General features: G+C 36.4%; 1 protein-coding gene across 5 annotated transcripts in view; it reads left to right on the forward strand.

The window, feature by feature from the left end:
* The window catches only part of LOC136031200 (protein madd-4-like), a 369,461-nt gene that overhangs the window by 135,923 nt on the left and 212,879 nt on the right, over positions 1–20,659 (forward strand). For all 5 annotated transcript variants that reach the window (XM_065710561.1, XM_065710563.1, XM_065710562.1 and 2 more), the window contains one exon: positions 14,039–14,237. In XM_065710561.1, the coding sequence (XP_065566633.1) occupies positions 14,039–14,237 (199 nt within the window). The remainder of the gene's footprint in view (positions 1–14,038; positions 14,238–20,659) is intronic.

Here is a 20,659-nt window from a genome sequence, read left to right on the forward strand (position 1 = left end):
ACTGACCAATCATAGACCGTTTTGAATCTTACGTTAAGTTGCTTACGTTATGGGAACGCAATATTGTAATCATTGCGTGCTTCTAGTAAAAGATTCTAGTTAATTTGTTGCTTAATTTGTAAGTAAAACATTGATGTGTTATTTCAGTAGCCTTTATATTTTCGAAGGAATATAGCAAAAATAAACAAAAGAAAATTTTTGTTTTGATAATTTCAGGTTTGTTTAAGCGAAATGGTCTTCAATGGTCTTGCAAATTATGTATAGCTTCCTAGATTTCCATTATGATAAACTATTGTAATGGAATAAAAAACTGTTGGTTGCTCCTTGAAAAAAATGGAATTGGAAAAACGCTTAATAAAAGGCAGGGTTAGTCAAAATGAGTTTACTTATTACTTTGATTCTGATTATGATAATCGTTTTTTATAGGTTTTAAATATATTCGACTTTTCAAGGAGAAAAAAAAACAAATCAAACTCTATGCCAATGAAAGATCTAAAGTTGGTTTGAATAACTTGAACGTTATTGGAAATCCAGTTTCGTACTTGGGAAAGGAATGATGATTAGACGTGAAGGATTATGTGGGCATTGTTTAATGTATCTATATTCACAATATAATGTCACTTTCCCTTTGTAATTTCCAAATAATACTCGAGAATTGTCAAGTCTCACGAATATAAATTAAGTCTAAGCCTGAGAATAATCAGTGAGAAAATCAACTAAGCCCACATGTTTCAAATTCAGAATTTCAGGTCCATTTCTAGACCCTGGCAAGCACATAAAATCTTATAGATTATAGATAGTTGATAAATGTTATATTATCTATAAAAATCCATGGGTAATTGTAAAATATACCGAGTTCTTAGGAATTGTTGTTTAAAATTTAGGGTTTGTAGGTTAGGCACCATCCAGCTGTCAGTATCCACCTGTCAGAATAACGCATTTTTTACTGTAATGAAATAAAAAATTTACTATACAAGCTATTGGCACTCAAAAGAAGAAATATATTTATTTTAGTTTAAACAATTTTCAATATTAATTTTATAACTAACTACCGTAAAGACAAAAATAACCAAGTAGCTTTACTTCAGGAATCTGAAAGTGTACTGTGAGATTAAAAAAAGGTTCTCTTTCTTTAGTTCAGCACGTGCTAAAAGCCAGCATGTTCTAAAAGGCCAAATATGGAGCTCTCAATACTGTACTACTATTTCTTCTACCTTTTGTGTTGCGAATAAACAGATGTTACTTTCCGGGTAGTCTTTGTAAATAAAATTTTGCAGCATAAAACATTATGCTCAAGAAAATAGTACACAATACACATTAACAAAAGGTAGGCATCCCTATATCTTATACACTGAAGCATGTTAATATCGCCGGTCTTGATAAAAAAAATCTTGATTATCTTAAGTTGGAATATAGAGTGATTACACGGCCTATTGGCCTATAATTCAGGATCCCTGGTGAGAGATATACAATATAATCACTTTTAGTAATTCTCAACAATTAACTAGCAGTCCCTGCAGAGGCCGTATCAAATTTGTATTTTCCAAGTTGGTGCAATCAAGTCTTTGTCGTATTATTATATTGAAATGATGTATGGGGTGTTTATAATGTCATAATTATCTTGTTTTTTTCGCTTCCCTGTGTCTAAGGTACTGTGAAATATTGGATTATAGCTGAGGAACAAGAAACTAGCTAAGAGGTATTTTGGATGAATTAAAATTTTGGATGAGAGTGAAGAAGTACCAGAATATCTTACAAATGGGTAATCTGAATACCCCTCTCCCTACAAAACAAAAATGTTTTTTAGGCCCTAACTTCTTTATTTTTCCTATAGGGCTACCAAGGAGCTTTATTGTCCCCCGTTTGTAGGCATGTTAACCATTCCAGAACTTCCAAAGAAGTTCACTACAGGCGTTTGCTTGCAAAAAGATGGGAAAAAGGGAGATTTGTAGAAGTTTGAGAAAATTTGTTAAGAGCCATAGTTTTGGTTTTTGCAAATGGAGTCATGTAGTAAAAACTATAATGACGTCATGTCACTTGTCCCACTTAAATGGAAAAATTGAATATTTTTATCTTTTGGAGAATATTATGCTAAATAGCTTAAAGAGCAAAAACTGGTAATTGAAAAAAATGTTTGTATATATTTTAACAAGGCATTACAACAATTCAAAAAAATCAAAAAACAAAACCTAAAGTTTGAAGCATGAAAATCTGATTCTTTTGATGTATCTTTTAGCATCAAAATTTCGTTTTTTAGAGTTTCTTTTACTATTGAGCTGGGTCGCTCCTTACTACAGTTCGTTACCACGAACTGTTTGATAAATAGTTTAATATTAAGTAGTATACGAGAGGTGAATACTGAGGTTTAACAAATCAAAAGTTTTCCGAAAATCCAGGAATGAAGCAGCAGGAAAAGATAGGTTAGTTAGTTTCCTTAAGGGAGAAATGTAAGGAAGGAAGCATAAACTTGTTTACCCTTTAGTAGAACCATTTTCTAGACATGGCGAGGAAATTTTTCAATTCCATGATAATTCTAGTAATCCCTAATTCAGACACAGGTTCCAAGAACATTGACTTAATACCAGGTAGCCAAAGATACGACCTGAAATTGGATTGCGATGAATTGGAACAAGTGGTCCTTATTGACAACCAGGCGTGAAGGGACCGAATGAGAGTCAAAGGAGGACCTAAGGGCAAAAATTATTACTTCCCACATTTTTCGAATACTGTCACTGCAATCTGAAGACAATTAAAACAATGCTGAGACTAGGCTTTTCGGCACATAGGATTACAGAGGTTTTAGTAAATTTAGAATCTCTGAAGGGTAATATCACTGGTTGAGGGGCTAGAAGACTTATAAGGGCTCTAAAGGTTATTTTTTATCCGTCTAACTTTCAAGAAGGACATGGGTCTTCTAAGGATTTGGAGGAAAGGGCCTGTTAGATCTACGATTAGGAAGTGAAGCATGGCAAGTATCAAGCCTCTTTAATAGACTCATAAAAAATTATGTAAAGTACAAAACCAAAATAATTCTCAAATTGCCCCCATGACTATCTGCCAATTTTGATCTAAGAAGACCGAATTTTTGCCAAATCTTAAATACATAAAATTAGAAGCATGAATCCTTTTAATAGCTGTAATTATCATAAAGGTGGCTAGAGTAAACAGCAAAATTATCAGCAATGTTACTTACTAAGACAGAATCTTGGATCAAAGTAGCCCCGCTGTAGATTTTGTTAATCAAAGACGCTGTACTCTCTGTTATACGAGTTGGGATACATACAGAGAGTAAGGTATCGGTGGTTAGACGAGAGAAAATCTTTCAAAGACCTCATATCCTGCTAGCTTATCATTCTGTCCCTTCTTGCGTTCCACGCACTTATGATTCTTAGCAATAATCATTCTATGAGCGCTTTACAATTTAGAAGTAGTTTATATGATTGAGCAACATTGATGGTAAAATCTTAACGACATGTTCCAAGACCCCTAATGCTAGAAAGGCCCAGAAGTAATCCGTACGACATACAGCTATAGCTTGTCGGCGTTTAAATAAGCTGCAAAAACTGGACAAGAACCCTTTGTTTTAATCAACAGCGTGATCGATTGCATATTCAGTTGTTTTTCGGTCGCTAAATTACGCCAAAAACCCTAGTTAAATTCGTGGCTATTGTTATTCTAAAATGTAAATCAGCCCACGGTTATAAGTGTGCAAGCATGAATATCAGTAAACAAAAGTAGCCCTTGTACTTATTTGTTTGCAAGCTCCTATATTTGTTTTGAGTATCAAATAGGGTGTGGTAGAAAGTAAACCATAGGAAAAATCTAAATTGTCAAAATAAACAGAAGAAACGTAATTTAACGGAATATTCAACAGAGGCAAACTTGGAATTTATGGAGTAATTTGAAGTAAGCATGCATAAGACTTTTTGGCGGCTTTGTTGTTATGGCTAGGGTCAAAAAGTTATCTTAAAAATATTATGATGTTGAACTATAGGCCTCTTAAAATGACATAAAATATACTTAAAAAAAAATCACTTTTGATATTTTCGAAATATGAAATGAAGAATATATTGTTATGTTAATTTTGATTTTTCCTATCAGAAAAATAATGTTTGTAGTGACATTTTTTTTATAGCACTAGATATTTACCAAGTGACATAGCGATCGCAATTTCTTTCTGTCTGTTGGTCTGTCTGTCTCTCTATCTGTCGATCCCTGTTTTACTAGTTTGGGCACTTTCAGATAAGCCAGGACGATCAAGGCTGGCGGGCGCATAAGGGATCCGACCAGATTGAATTATAAATAGTTGTTCTCCGATTCGACCTTCTTTGGGGGAGTGGAGGGACGGTTAATCCGAAAAATTTGAAGAAAATGAGTATTTTTAACTTTCGAACAGATGATCAGATCTTAATATAATTTGAAATTTAGAAGGATCTCGCGTCTCAGAGCTTTTAATCTAAATCCTGACCGGATCTTGTGAGATTGGGGGGAGATGGAGGGGGAAACCGGAAATCTTGGAAAACGTTTAGAGTGGAGACAACGGGATGAAACTGGGTGAGAAGAATAAGCATAAGTCCTAGATACGCAATTGACACAACCAGAAAGTATCCGCTCTCTATGGGGAAGTTTAGGGGGGGGGGGGTAATTTGGAAAAAATTGAAAAATGAGGTACTTTTAACCTACAAAGGGGTGATCGGATCTTAATGAAATTTGATATTTACAAGAAGCTCGTAACTAAGACCTCTTATTTTATATTTCGACGGGATCTGGTGACATCGGGGAAAGTTGGCGGGGGAAACTGGATATCTTAGAAAATGCTTAGAGTGGAGAGGTCAGGATGAAACTTGGCGACAAGAATAAGCATAAATCCTAGATACGTGATGGACATAAATGGACCGGATCTGCTCTCTTTGGGTGATTTGGTGGGGGAGGACATAATTCGATAATTTGGAAAAATTTGAAAATGAAATATTTTAAGTTACGAACGCGTGATTGGATCTTGATGAAATTGGATATTTAGAAAAACCTTGTATCTCATAGCTCTTATTTTAAATCCTGACTAGATCTGATGGCATTGGAGGGGGGTTGGAGGGGGAAACTGGAAATCTTGGGAAACGGTTAGAGCGGAGAGATCAGGATGAAACTTGGCGGGAGCAAGAAGCATAAGTCTTAGATAAGAGATTTACATAACCGGAACGGATCCGCTCTCTATAGGGGAGTTGGAAGGGGGGGGGTTAATTATGAAAAATTAGAAAAATGAGGTATTTTTAACTTACGAAGGGGGTGATGAAACTTGGTGGGTTGAATAAGCACAAGTCCTAGATACGCAATTGACATAACTGGACCGGATACGCTTTCTTTGGAGGATTCACGGGGGAGATTTCCTGTGCTTTGGCGAGTTCGGTGCTTCCTGACGTGCCAGGACGATGAAAATTGATAGGTATGTTAGGGATCTGCACAAATTGACTTGATAGCAGTCGTTTCCCCGATTCAACCATATGGTAAGGGACTGGAGGGAGGGAAAATCGTGTAAATGGAGGTAGATTTATCTTACGAATGGGTGATCGGATCTTAATGAAACTTGATATACAGGAAGATCTCGTCTCATACTCTCCATTTTCTATTCGGAATAGATCCAGGGAAATAGGGAGGGAAAGAATGTAAATCTCGAAAATCAAAAATCTTGAAAAACTCTTAGAGTGGAAAGAACAGGATGAAACTTGATGAGAATATTAAGCACAAGTTCTATATATGTGATTGACATAACCGGGACGGATTCCCTCTCTTTCGAGGAATCGGGGAGATTTCTAGTACTTTAGCTCGAGAATAAGTACAAGTTATAGATACGTGGTAGGCATAAGCAGATCAGATGTGATCTCTTTGGGGGAGTTGGAGGGATTTCTAGTGCTTTGGAGAGTTTGGTGCTTCTTGATGTGCTAGGACAATGAAATCGATAACTCCAGTACCGAGTCTAGTTTAGGTTCTGTCTGACCTCGTCACAAGTGCCGTATGAGCTCTTGGCTCTTGTTTTTTTTTTTTTACTCAGCTAGTAGGTAAATTCGAAGTGTCTCAGTTGCTGACTGAGTATCGAAAATTTAATAAAAGCACTTATCAATACAATGAACTCAGATAGTTGATAAATTCTGTGTGTTTTAGTTGCTAGCTGAGTACCAAAAATTAACAAAATCACATTTGACTACAACAAACTCAGCTACTTAGTTAATTCCAGTAATTTAATTGGTTAACGGGTATCAAAATATTAATAGAAAAGCACTTTTGTATGGAAACAAACTAAGCGAGTAGGTAACGTCAATCAAACGTCATAGTTGCTGACCGAGCTTCAAAAATCTCAGTAAAGCTTTTTTGATTGCGATAAACTGAGGGGACTTGATTTCTTGATTTCTGAGTCAATTGAAACAACCGCAAAGTATCCGCTCTCTCTGGGGAAGTTGAGGGTGGGGGGGGGGGTAATTTGGAAAAAATAGAAAAAATGAGGTACTTTTAACCTACAAAGGGGTGATCGGATCTTAATGAAATTTGATATTTACAAGAAAATCGTAACTAAGACCTCTTATTTTATATTTTGACGGGATCTTGTGACATCGGGGAAAGTTGGCGGGGGAAACTGGATATCTAAGAAAATGCTTAGAGTGGAGAGGTCAGGATGAAACTTGGCGAGAAGAATAAGCATAAATCCTAGATACGTGATGGACTTAAATGGACCGGATCTGCTCTCTTTGGGTGTTTTGGTGGGGGAGGACATAATTCAATAATTCAGAAAAATTAGAAAATGAGATATTTTAACTTACGAACTTTTCGATTGGATCTTAATGAAATTTGATATTTAGAAAAACCTTGTATCTCATAGCTCTTATTTTAAATCCTAACCAGATCTGATGGCATTGGAGGGGGTTGGAGGGGAAACTGGAAATTTTGGGAAACGGTTAGAGCGGAGAGATCAGGATGAAACTTGGCGGGAGTAAGAAGCACAAGTCTTAGATAAGAGATTGACATAACTGGAACGGATCCGCTCTCTATAGGGGAGTTGGAAGGGGGGGAGGGGTTAATTTGGAAAAATTAGAAAAATGAGGTATTTTTAACTTACGAACGGGTGATGAAACTTGGTGGGAAGAATAAGCACAAGTCCTAGATACGCAATTGACATAACTGGACCGGATACGCTTTCTTTGGGAGATTCAGGGGGGAGATTTCCAGTGCTTTGGCGAGTTTGGTGCTTCCGGACGTTCTAGTACGATGAAAATTGCTAGGTATGTTATGGATCTGTACAAATTGACTTGATAGCAGTCGTTTCCCCGATTCAACCATATGGTAGGGGACTGGAGGGAGGGGAAATCGTGCAAATGGAGGTAGATTTATCTTACGAATGGGTGATCTGATCTTAATGAAACTTGATATACAGAAAGATCTCGTCTCATACTCTCCATTTTCAATTCGGATTAGATCCAGGGACATAGGGGGGGGGGGGGAATGTAAATCTTGGAAAATCAAAAATCTTGAAAAACTCTTAGAGTGGAGAGAACAGGATGAAACTTGATGAGAATATTAAGCACAAGTTCTATATATGTGATTGACATAACCGGGACGGATTCCCTCTCTTTCGAGGAATTAGGGGGGGGGGATTTCTAGTACTTTAGCTCGAGAATAAGTACAAGTTATAGATACGTGGTAGGCATAAGCGGACCAGATGTGATCTCTTTGGGGGAGTTGGAGGGTTTTCTAGTGCTTTGGAGAGTTTGGTGCTTCTTGATGTGCTAGGGCAATGAAATCGATAACTCCAGTACCGAGTCTAGTTTAGGTTCTGTCTGACCTCGTCACAAGTGCCGTATGAGCTCTTGGCTCTTGTTTTTTTTTACTCAGCTAGTAGGTAAATTCGAAGTGTCTCAGTTGCTGACTGAGTATCGAAAATTTAATAAAAGCACTTATCAATACAATGAACTCAGATAGTTGATAAATTCTGTGTGTTTCAGTTGATAGCTGAGTACCAAAAATTAATAAAATCACATTTGACTACAACAAACTCAGCTACTTAGTTAATTCCAGTAATTTAATTGGTTAATGGGTATCAAAATTGCAGTCAAAATTGCTTTTATTAAACTTTTGATACCCAGTCATCAACTAAGACACTTTATCTCAGTTTATTGTAGTCAAAAGTGCTTTTACTAGATCTGATGACATTGGGGGGAGTTGGAGGGGGGAAACATAAAGTCCCGGTTTTGCTACTTTAGGCACTTCCAGGTAAGCTAGGACGATGAAATTTGGCAAGCATATCAGGGACCGGATCAGATTAAATTAGAATTAGTCGTTTTCCCGATTTGACCATCTGGGGGGGGGAGTGTGGGGCCGGTTAAATCGGAAAAAATAGAAAAAATGAAGTATTTTTAACTTATGAGCGGGTGATTAGATTTTAATGAAATTTGATGTTTGGAATGATATTGTATCTCAGAGCTCTTATTTTAAATCCCGACCAGATCTGATGACATTGGGGAGAGTTGGAGGGGGGAAACCTAAAATCTTGGAAAACACTTAGAGTGGAAGGATCGGGATGAAACTTGATGGGAAAAATAAGCACAAGTCCCAGATACATGATTGACATAATCGGAACTGATTTGCTCTCTTTGGGGTAGTTGGGGGGGAGTAATTCTTAAAAATTAGAAAAAATTAGGTATTTTCAACTTACGAACGGGTGATCGGATCTCAATGAAATTTGATGATTAGAAGGATATCGTGTCTTAGAGCTCTCATTTTAAATCCCGACCGGATCTGGTGACGGGGGCGGGGAGTTGGGAGGGGAAACCTAAATCTTGGAAAACGCTTAGAGTAGAGGGATAGGGATGAAACATGGTGGGAAAAATAAACACAAGTCCTAGATATATGATTGAAATAAACGGAATGGATCCGCTCTCTTTGGGGTAGTTGGGGGGGGGGGGGTTATTTCTGAAAAATTAAAAAAATGAGGTATTTTTAACTTACGAACGGGTGATCGGATCTCAACGAAATTTGATATTTAGAAGGATATCGTGGCTCAGAGCTCTTATTTTAAACCCGACCGGATCTGGTGACATTGGGGGGGAGTTGGGAGGGGCAAACCTAAAACTTGGAAAACACTTAAGAGTGGAGGGATCGTGATGAAACTTGGTGAAAAAAAAACACGAGTCCTAGATACATGATTGACATAACCAGAACGGATCCGCTCTCTTTGGGGTAGTTGGGGGGGGGGTTAATTCTGAAAAATTAAAAAAATGAGGTATTTTTAACTTAAGAACGGGTGATTGGATCTCCATGAAATTTGATATTTAGAAGGATATCGTGTCTCAAAGCTCTTATTTTAAATCCTGACTGGATCTGGTGACATTGGGGGAAGTTTGGGATGGGGAAACCTAAAATGATGGAAAACGCTTAGATTGGAGGGATTGGGATGAAACTTGGTTGGAAAAATAAGCAGAAGTCTTGCATACGTGATTTAAATAATTGGAACAGATCCGTTCAATTGGGGGGGAGGAATTCTGAAAAATAAGAAAAAATGACGTATTTTTAACTTCCGAAGGAGTGATCGGATCTTCATGAAACTTCATATTTAGAAGAACCTGATAACTAGAAACCTGTCTAAGATACGTGACTGACATAACTGGACCGGATCTGCTCTCTTTGGTGGAATTGGGGGGGGGGGGTAATTTTGAAAATTGTGGTATTTTTAACTTACGAAAGGGTGACCAGATCTTAATGAAATTTGATATTTAGAAGGATCTTGTGCTTTAAAGTTCTAATTTCAAATTCCGACCAGATCCTGTGACATTCGGGGGAGTTGGAGGGGAAACCGGAATTCTTGGAAAACATGAAAATTGGGGTATTTTTATCTTACGAATAGATGATCGGATCGTAATGAAATTTGATTTTTAGAAGGAATTCATGTCTCAGAGCTCTTATTTCAAATCCCGACCAGATCTTTTGACATTGGGGGGAGTTGGAGGGGAAATCTTGGAAAAACACTTGGAGTGAAGGAATCAGGATGAAGCTTGGTGGATAGAATAAACAAATGTCCTTGATACGTGATTGACAGAATCGTACTGGATTCGCTCTCTTTGGGGGAGTTGGGGGGAGGAGTTCAGTGTTTTGGCGAGTTCGGTGCTTCTGGACGTGCTAGGGCGATGAAAATTGGTAGGCGTGTCAGGGAGCTGCACAATTTGACTTGATAAAGTCGTTTTCCCAGATTCGACCATCTGGGGGGCAAAAGGGAGAAGAAAAATTAGAAAAAATTAGGTATTTATAACTTACGAGTGGGTGATTGGATCTTAATGAATTTTGATATTTAGAAGGACTTTGTGACTCAGAGCTCTTATTTTAAATCTTGACCGGCATTAAGCCTCTTATTTTCCTTTTTAAATCAATCTATTGATTCATAGAATTTTGTTAGAGCTCATACCGTATGATCTCTTGGCTCTTAGCTCTTCTCACCTCGTCACAAGTGCCATATGAGCTCTTAGCTCTTGTTTGTTACTCTGTCGGCAAATACTTCCACAGTTTATTGCGGTCAAAAGTATTTTTATTAGACTTTTGATACTCAGTCAGCAGCTAAGACATTCTAAAATTACCTACTAGCTGAGTTTGTTTCATGCAAAAGTGCTTTTCTATTAATTTTTGATACTTAGTTACCAATTAAGGCTTTATTTGTACCGTTTGCCTCATAGGGCTTTTGTATCTTCGCTTAAAACATATACGACTTTAATAATTTCGACTTTATGCATACCCCAATACTAAACAATACTCTTTAAAAGGTTTTATTCTATAATTTTCTTCATTGAGCTGTCGTATCATCGCTTAAAATAATTATGACTTTATTCATTTCGACTTTATAGATACCCCAATACTAAACAATACTCTTCAAAAAGCTTTATTGTATCATTTCGCTCATAGGGATATCGTATCATCGTTTAAAATATATATGACGTTATTAATTTCGACTTTATGTATGCCTCAAAAGGGTTTTCAGAGGGGTTTATTGTATCATTTTCCTCACAGGACTGTCATATCATCTCTTAAAATACATAGACTTTATTAATTTTGACTTTATGTATAACCCAATACTAACCAATTCTTTTCAAAAGGCTTTATTGTGTCATTTTCCTCATAGGGCTGTCGTATCATCACTTAAAAAATATATTACTTTATGAATTTCGAGTTTATGTATACTCCAATACTAAGCAATACTCTTCAAAGGCTTTACTGTATCATTTCCCTAATTTCCCACTGTCGTATCATCGCTTAAAATATATACAACTTTATTAATTTCATCTTTATTGATACTCCAATACTAAGCAATGCTCTTCATAAGGGTTTATTGTATCGTTCCCCTCATAGGGCTGTCGTATCATCGTTTGAAATTATACAATTTTTTCATCTTCAATTCATCATCTTCATCTTTAATCTTTTTATTTTTTCATCTTTAATTTCATCTTCACGCATACCCCCCCCATAAAAAGTCCCAAAAAGTCTAAGTCAAAAAAGAAAAAAATGTCATTACAAACATTATATTTATAACTAGCTGTTGGGGTGGCGCTTAGCGCCACCCCAACACCTAGTTGGTGGGGGCGCTTCGCGCCCCCCAAGCCCCCCCGCGCGCGTAAGTCGTTACGTGCCATATTAGTTACGCGCCATTATAGTTGTGTCCCTGTGTCCCACCTGTGAATATATATATATATATATATATATATATATATATATATATATATATATATATATATATATATATATATATATATATATATATATATATATATATATATTTAACTACGTAAAACTTGCGAATATACAACATTCCTGGCTATCCCATTGTCTCTGCATATAAATAGATTGTCAGGTCTACCGACTCTTGAACATGCAACATATAATTGTCCATGGGAAAAACAATCTGTATTCAGATCTATACCTCATTATTCTAATGATTGTCATTTATATATCCCCCTGTGCCCCCCGGCGTCCCCGTTGTAGTTGTTTCCCTGTGTCGGGGTCGTCATTTGTGTCCCGGTGTCCCAGTCTGTAATTTCTCTTTAAGTGTCGCGGTCGTCATTTATATTCCCTGTGTCCCGGTCGTCATTTTTGTCCCGGTCGTCATTTGTGTTCTGGTGTCCCGGTCTGTAATTTCTCTTTGAGTGTCCTGGTCGTCATTTATATTCCCTTTGTCCCGGTCGTCATTTGTGTCTCGGTGCTTTGTTGATGGTGATTGCTAATCGAACATTCCTTGTTTCCCGGTCGCTTTCTCTTTGAGTGTCCCGGTCGTCATTTATATTCCCTATGTCCCGGTCGTCATTTGTGTCCCGATGTCCCGGTCTGTAATTTCGTCAGTCGACAAACATGACGTCAGTCGACACACAAACATGACGTCACTCGACAGACACACAGGCAACTTATTTTTATATATATAGATAGGAAAAATCACTATTAACATATCTATATCATCTTCATTTCATATTTCGAAAATATCACAAATGAAATTTTTGGTTTAAGTATATTTTACGTCGTTTTAAGACATGAAATAAAAAAGTTGAAAAAAAAATTCTAAGCTAAAAGAAAAGCAACAAATTTAAATTGAAAAAAATAAGCAAAAATATTAAATATTAAATTTAAATTTCAAATTTAAAAAATTTAAAAGCTTTAAGAAAAAAAGTACAAAAATGGGGGACAAAAAGTTGGGGAATATTGGGACCCTTTGAGGTGGAGCATGGATGACCATAAGTTCCTTATAAAAGAAGTGTTGATATAAGGACTCATTCCCATGAATATGATAATACAAGAGGTTACACTACGCCTGTCTTATAGAAGCTGTGATGTAAAGTTCAATACTATATCATAAATTCTATTAGTCCAATTTGAAATCAAATGAAGCGATTTACTCTCTTTTGTTAGTCATGTTCAGACAGGAATATTATGCAAATGAGGTAAGTGTCGAATACCTGTTCGTAAGTAGGTCAATGACCCAAATTGGTTATTTATCTAAATATAGGCCAGCTTTAGAGCCTAAATAAGGAAATTCCCTCTAGTTTCATTTTTAGCTCACGACTCTAATACCCCTGTTACACCCAAGTTTTCAAACTTATCACAAGAAGTCCTTCAGATTAATACTATAAGGCTAGGTGTTTACCCCTAGCTTTCCTGTGTTTGGATAAATATATTTGGGATAAAGTCGATTGCAAAAGAGTGCTGAGGTAGTTACAGCTCTGTTTATGCAGAAACGGTATTATGTGTAACACGATAGGATAGTTTTTAAATGTTTTAGCATTGTGTTAAAGTGCATTGTAAAGAACGGGGGTTTGAAACGGCGGTACTGGCAGCCCTCCTTACTTTGAGAAAATTTCTGTTCTATGGTCTGGACCTTGTTTCCGCAGTGTTGCATTGTTAATGTTAAACTTGGCTCTAAATATATGGTTTGAGGGGATTGAGACCTCCTTATGTTAAGGATAACTCTGTATATAATATTCAAAATAGAGCGAAAAAATTAATGTAAGTAAAGAGCAACACTGGAAATTTATTTCTGCACAATCCAACCGTGTTAGTACATTCATTCGTGAAGGATCGGTATAAGAAAAGTTGAGGGGAATGGCAATCGCCCTCATACTTAGGATAATTATTTTTCGTTTCTAAGTTTTAACTTTGCTCATTACTTCATACGAAAAACAAAAATATATTTTTCCGTATTTAATACTGAACTGAAAGTTCTAATAAGGTATTCAAAATGACTTGGTTCAACATTTTCTCAGGCTGTCTTGGCATGGAACTCCTTATCTTATTATTTTTAATGTATGTTTAAGTTTTTATTATACCGTTCCATAACCAAACCTCAGGCAACTTTGCACAAGGATTGTAGGGGAAGCCCTCTTTAAGATCTGTCCAAATAACTCCTTCCCAGGAAATATTACGATATAAGATTCCATGGGAAGTATTCTGATCCCTTTGCGGGTCGACCTGTGTGGGATGTACCTACTGCAGTTAAACAGTTGCTTATAGAATTTTTTTTTTGTTTAAGATGGGTTGTGGACTCCTGGAGTGACTGTAGTGCCTCCTGTGATGGAGGATCTCGCCGTCGACTCGTTTATTGCGGAGAAGAGAGGAACAATACCCATATGAGAGCTGCAACAAACAAGTGCAAGGGCCTCAGACCTCGGAATCAGGACCCGTGTAATACTCATGAGTGCCCAAAATGGAACGAGGGTGCATGGTCGTCTGTAAGTATTTCCGCGATTTTCAGTTGATTTTATTTTCCCATATTTGGTGCTCCAGTAGTACGATTTTCAGTGAGGTGTACAATATCCATGGTTTTATAAATGTGTACTTAATGTATTTTAATGTAGGATGTTTTATGCAGCAATACTATCCTCAGATTTAAGTAGCGACGAAGACCACACTGTCTTTCCATCATAAACATCAAAAACAAGAAGAACAATAGGGAATTCTTTACGCAAGACAGTGGGAAGCAAATTAGGATGAATATTTCGGGCCTATGTAAAAGGGACATAGCAATGACCTAGGGACATAGCATTATTAGCGATGACCTAGGCATAAAGCAAGTAGTTCGAGAAGCAATTGAAATCAGACTTAAGATGGATAATAATATTTCCTTATAGAGGGACTTTGGAGACTATTCACTAAATGCTCTATACACACAAATTTCATTAAAAACGGTCTTGCAAAATATTATAAAAAACCAATAGATACTTACAAAGAACCTGTCACAAATAGACTTACGAGATCAGCAGCATTCTTTTTCGTTTCAATAAATTGTCTCGTGTCATCAGAATTTATTTATCAGTCCTGGTTGAACGTCGCTGAAGTAATGATGCTGATACTATTTTGAAAAATTTTTCATTTTAGTTATATTGATTGTATCCTATTGTAAGTTTTTTCTTCTTACATATTTATGTCTTGCTTAGGACGGCCCTTTGCATGAGGACATAGGGCCGAAATATTCATTCTAATTTGTTTCCCACAGTCTTGCGAAAATAATTTCTTATTGTTCTTCTTGTTTATGGTGTTTATCCTCAGATGTGTTGTCTATAAGTTATGCAGTTCTTAAATACTAGCTTTGGTGAAAAAAATACCATTTTCAAAACATATACTTGGTGAGTTTCGTTTTGGAACAGACATAGTGCGATCTTTATGATTTCTAAGGTTCAACATTTAATTCCCTAATTACTCCATAATGAATATCCTTCAAAAGTGTAACATACATACATGTAGGTGCAAAGTTAACTTGAGGAGGGCTAGAAGCCACGCGCTTAAACCTAAAACTTAGGGCTCTCCAATTAAATAAATTGAAATTTGTCACAATTATCTGGTATAAACATACAGTGAGATGTCCACAAGCTTTAAAATAACTACTTAAGCCCATCATTATTTGCCCATTGGGCAAACGCCCTAGTCTGGCTAGAATCCAACACTATTTGGGAAATATGTACTTTATGGAACTTATTAAGGGCACCAATATTGCACATTTAGTCTCTGACTCATGGTTAGAAAGTTTGGAATTGCTTCAATACCAGTCTTGGTGAATATGGAACAGCAAAATATTTACTTAATGTGTTTTGGTTGTGGATGATCACGTCTCGTTCTTTATGATTAAATACTAAAATTTGGTGTTTCGGACACTTCTCTAAGTAATTCCCAATTGATTGGTTTGAGTCGAAAGTAGTGAAGCGTATCTGTATGTACAAATCTGGGGGTTTGGAAGTTGTTCGGAAAGAATAAGGACAAGGACATAAGGGTCTTCCTTTAGCTTTCGATGTCTATTGATCCAAAATTCGTGTTTGGTGCTGATTTCAACAAGTTGTAACTTTTCGATTTCCATCCCTCTGTTAATATGAGCCAGTGAAGACTCTGCTTTAAATGGGCTATTTGAATATACCCGGACCTATTCCTCTGGGCTGCGCTTATCATGTTGCCCCTTGACAAATTATTTTTGACCCTTAAAATGGCACAAGAAATAAGAATTTTAATAATTTGCGTTGACTATAACAAAAATATGCATTTACGAAATCAAAAAGATACGACTTTTCGGAATATATAGAAAATTAAAATCTAACCTGAATGTACTTGTGATCTGCATTATGTCGATCTAAGATTTCAATTAATCCTTAACTTAAAAGCTTTTGTTACAATTTCTTAAAGTTTCGTTTCATTTGGTGTGGGTCTGGAAAATACTCTAAAAATCAAGAAGCAAAAACATTTTAGATGAATGATGTGTGTAAATATAGTTCTATGAACTGCGAAATATGAGCAAATTAAAGGGAATGCTTTGATGTTCCATACCTTCCGGAATACCTCTTTTGGTGGGACGCTCGTGAATAAATATTTGTTGAGTTCTTTTACTAAAAAGACGAAACTTCTTTTTTCAATGGTAACTATAAAAATAACTATTCAAGTCTAAAGTAAACTATTGCCGAAAGAGCCAATTAAAATTTTGTTTGAGGGAGACCAAACTACTGGAGCAGCCAAAGAAAAGGGGTGGCACTCAAAACTAATTTTAAACAGTAAAAACAAGAATTGACCCACACCTTTTGAAATTTTAGTTGCTTATAGTCAAATATTTGTACTCCAAATTTAGTTGGTTGTAATGAGAAGTATTTTGCTTATTCGATTACTTATTAGTTTCTAGAAGAAGAATTAAAAAGAAGCTACGCGTCACGCTGGGCTCTAAGACCTTTCTCCTATTTTCTACCCTCGTGTAGGCTATTAAAATTTTAGATATCTATATAATAACTTGATAATAACATCTTGATAATTAGAAAAGAAAAGAGCGAGTTAGTTATTGTTATTATTATTTTAGCCAGACTCACAAAACGGAGTGGAGGCTCAGGTCACAAACACCTATTGCCTCCTTACCCCCTACCAAAAAAAATACAGTACCGATAGCTTTTGGGCTACTGGTACCCCAAGGGCACTGTATTTTGAAATAAGTCTTCTTTAGCTCTTTTTTTTCTCGTTATAGAGAGAAAAAGGACTCTGGGGTCACTGGTTATTTGGCTCAGAATGGGGGTCAGTGGCGGGATTCTGCAAGCTCAGCCAGAGTCAAACCACCTCCAAAGGTCTGCCTGGACAAATCTAGGGAAGGTAAACAGGAAGGATGTGTAAAACCACAGGATGGCTGCCCCCCCCATTGCACTTCCTGGTTGAAGGGACATCAAACGGAACTTAGCACCATCGGTAGGGACTGTAAAGCCCAATGCAATATTCTTTACCTTCCGTGTTATTGTCTAGATATACACTACTGGTTTCTCCTATTCAGAGACTCCCCCCACCCACCTAGCTATAAATCGGCTTAGACAGGCAATGTTTGTCCCTCAAAAGAGAGGGGAGATTCTCCCACCACCCGCCAGCTATCAGCGACACGTGACACTTGGTTTTCGAACCGACAATTACTAAAAATCTTCTTTTTTCCGCCTCGGATTGCTCCTCAAGTGTTCTATTCTTGTGGCTCGTTTGGTGCTTTGAATATCAAAGGGATTTGAGCCTCCCGGTTATGATTTTGACAGTTATTACTGGCTTTAAACCATCGAATCTTGTATGGATAGATAGATAAGCGTGTTTCCAAAGCTCAAGGGCTATATATACACAAAAATATAAATAAATAACAAACAAGCAAGGACATTAAACAACAGTACAAATTACAAACCCGCACAGAATACAACGCGAATACCTAATCTAACGACAAAAGAAAATAATTATACAAACTTTTTCTTTTTACTAAGGATTTATCTATATACAATCCCACTCAAAATATTGTGGTTGGGTTACTATTTTACAGAATACCAGGAAGCATCAAATTAATCCTATGTAAATATTTTCCCCGTAAACCAAAGAGCACCGGCATTTCCGGAGAAAATGATCCAAGTCTTCATCCTCATCTTTACAAAGGGGGGCAAACATACCGCCTATCAGGACCGACTATCTTACGTATGTTCGTTCCACAGAATATCTTATGGTCAGACAGGTGGCAGGATAGCCAGCGATTGGACGGTAATTGAAAATAGAAATAGCAGGCCTCTGTTCGTATCTACTAATCTCAGGGCCCCACGAGAAGGTTGTCACCCATGCCCTCAAGAACGAGTTAAACAGTCAACCTATATTTTACAAATTCCAATCGTCAATTACATATTTCTTGAAACCAAGTTCGAAGGCGAAATGAGTCCTATTGAATTGTTAATGAAAGCGATGAGCATTGGGCGTTGTTTAAATCGTAGCAGACATTTCGCTTGATATATGAATGTGGCCTATGAGAAGGAAATCACAAAAGGGTGTTTTTTTGTACCGCAATAAAGTTAAAATCTCGGCAGATAGTGATAGTAATAGAATTTATTACACTGTCTTAAAACACTGGGAGTTATATTCGAGTTTCCGTCATTTCGTAAATTTTCTATGTAAATTTTTCCTTGCTTAAATTTAGACTTTCTAGACTTAATTTAACAGTGGCAGTTAAAAAGGTGCTATGTTATAAGATAAAAGTTCAACAGGAGAGAAGAAAAATACAAATGACTTGTGCTTTTTCTACATTGATATTAAAAGTTCGTTTTTTAATATATACTGATTGGTTTTTAGTACGGGTAAAGTATAAACAAAACATTCTGCAATTAAATCAGTGATTATTTGGATATTGATAAACAACCTAGACCAATTGATTTGGTCAACTTAGTTGAAGCTGTGGGCACTCACATTCTTTAGATCTCTCTCCAAAAAGAATCTTTTTTAATTATTATATTTCGGATAATGTTTAATTTATTAACAATCAAGTTAATTTTGTTAGTGATGGCTAATGTAGGCCTACAACAAATTTTCATCTATGTTATCTTACTTCTACAACTTTTCCTTTTCGATGTAAAAGACATCAACGGTTAAATATATTTTTAGATATAGGCTATTTATTTAGTTTTCAGTAAAGCGCAAATGACATTTAGGCCTTTGGGGATTTGCGGGCTCGTATCATCACGCTTATTTTGTGTAAAAATCCCTTGACGCAAAACCGTTTTGACAATCAGTTTTATATTAGCATCTTAAAATTTTATTATTATAATTGATTTAATTACTGTTTTTTTCCTTTTAAATCAGTTTACTTCAAACATGATGAAAGATCAAGTGACTGGGATTAAGTTCAGTCTTACGCAACTTACTTTTAACAGGGGGTAAATGACATTTCAGCCTTTTGACAGAGTTTGAAGGGTGGCCACAATTATCTGTTGTTAAGTTTTAAGTTTGGTTTCTTACTTGATTCTGATTTCTGTTCGTTTCAGTTGTGGGTGAAAAATCAGTGTAACTTTTTGACTTGCACTGGTTTTCACAAGCCCTTATTGTGATTAAATAAAATAAAAAAACAAGATTTTTTAAACTGAAAGTGAGGAGCACCATTAAAACTTAAAACGAACATAAATTGTTCTGTATATGAAAAGGGTTGTCCTGTTCTTTACAATCAAGTTTTTTATTGTTTTAAAAACTAGAGTCAAACAGTTCGTGGTAACGAACTGTAGTAAGGAGCGACCCGGCCCAATAGTAACCAAAACTCTAAAAAATTGAATTTTGATATCAATAGCTACATCAAAAGAATCGCATTTTGATGCTGATTTTAAATATATAAGTTTCATCAAGTTTAGTCTTACCCATCAAAAGTTATGAGCCTGAGAAAATTTGCCTTACTATGAAAATAGGGAGGAGCACCCCCTAAAAGTCATAGAATCTTAACGAAAATCACACCATCAGATTCAGCGTATCAGAGAACCCTACTGTAGAAGTTTCAAGCTTCTATCTACAAAAATGTGGAATTTTCTATTTTTTACCAGAAGACAAATCACGGGTGCGTGTTTATTTGTTGTTTTTTTTTTTCTTTTTCCCAGGGGTCATCGTATCGACCAAGCGGTCCTAGAATGTCGCAAGAGGGCTCATTCTAATGGAAATGAAAAGTTCTAGTGCCCTTTTTAAGTGACCTAAAAAATTGGAGGACATCTAGCCCCCCTCCCACGCTAATTTTTTCCCAAAGTCAACGGATCAAAATTTTGAGATAGCCATTTTGTTCAGCATAGTCGAAAACCATAATAACTATGTATTTGGGGATGATTTACTCCCCCACAATCCCTGGGGGAGGGGCTGCAAGTTACAAATTTTGACCAGTGTTTACATATAGTAATGGTTATTGGGAAGTGTACAGACGTTTTCAGGGGGATTTTATTTTGTTTGGGGGTGGGGCTGAGGGGAGGGGGCTATGTTTGAGGATCTTTCCTTGGAGGAATCTGTCATGGGGGACGAAAAATTCAAGGAAAAGGGCGCTTGATATTCTAGCATTATTATAAGAAAACAATGAAAAATAAACATGAAAATGTTTTTTCTAATGAAAGGAAGGAGTAGCATTGAAACTTAAAACGAACAGAGATTATTACGCATATGAGAAGTTCTAAAAATACTTTAGCATAAAAAGCGAGGTATTTAGGAGGAGATAAATACCTCGCTCTTTACGCTAAAGTATTTTTAGTATTTTCAACTATTTATTCTACGGCCTTTCTGATTCAGGGGTCATTCTTAAAGAATTGGGACAAAGCTTAAGATTTAGCGTAAAGAGCGAGGTATTAACGAGGATACAAACCCCCTTGTATTCATAATAGAAATATAA

Source organism: Artemia franciscana, chromosome 9 (genome assembly GCF_032884065.1).
Source record: "Artemia franciscana chromosome 9, ASM3288406v1, whole genome shotgun sequence".
In the NCBI taxonomy this organism is placed as follows: Eukaryota; Metazoa; Arthropoda; class Branchiopoda; order Anostraca; family Artemiidae; genus Artemia; species Artemia franciscana.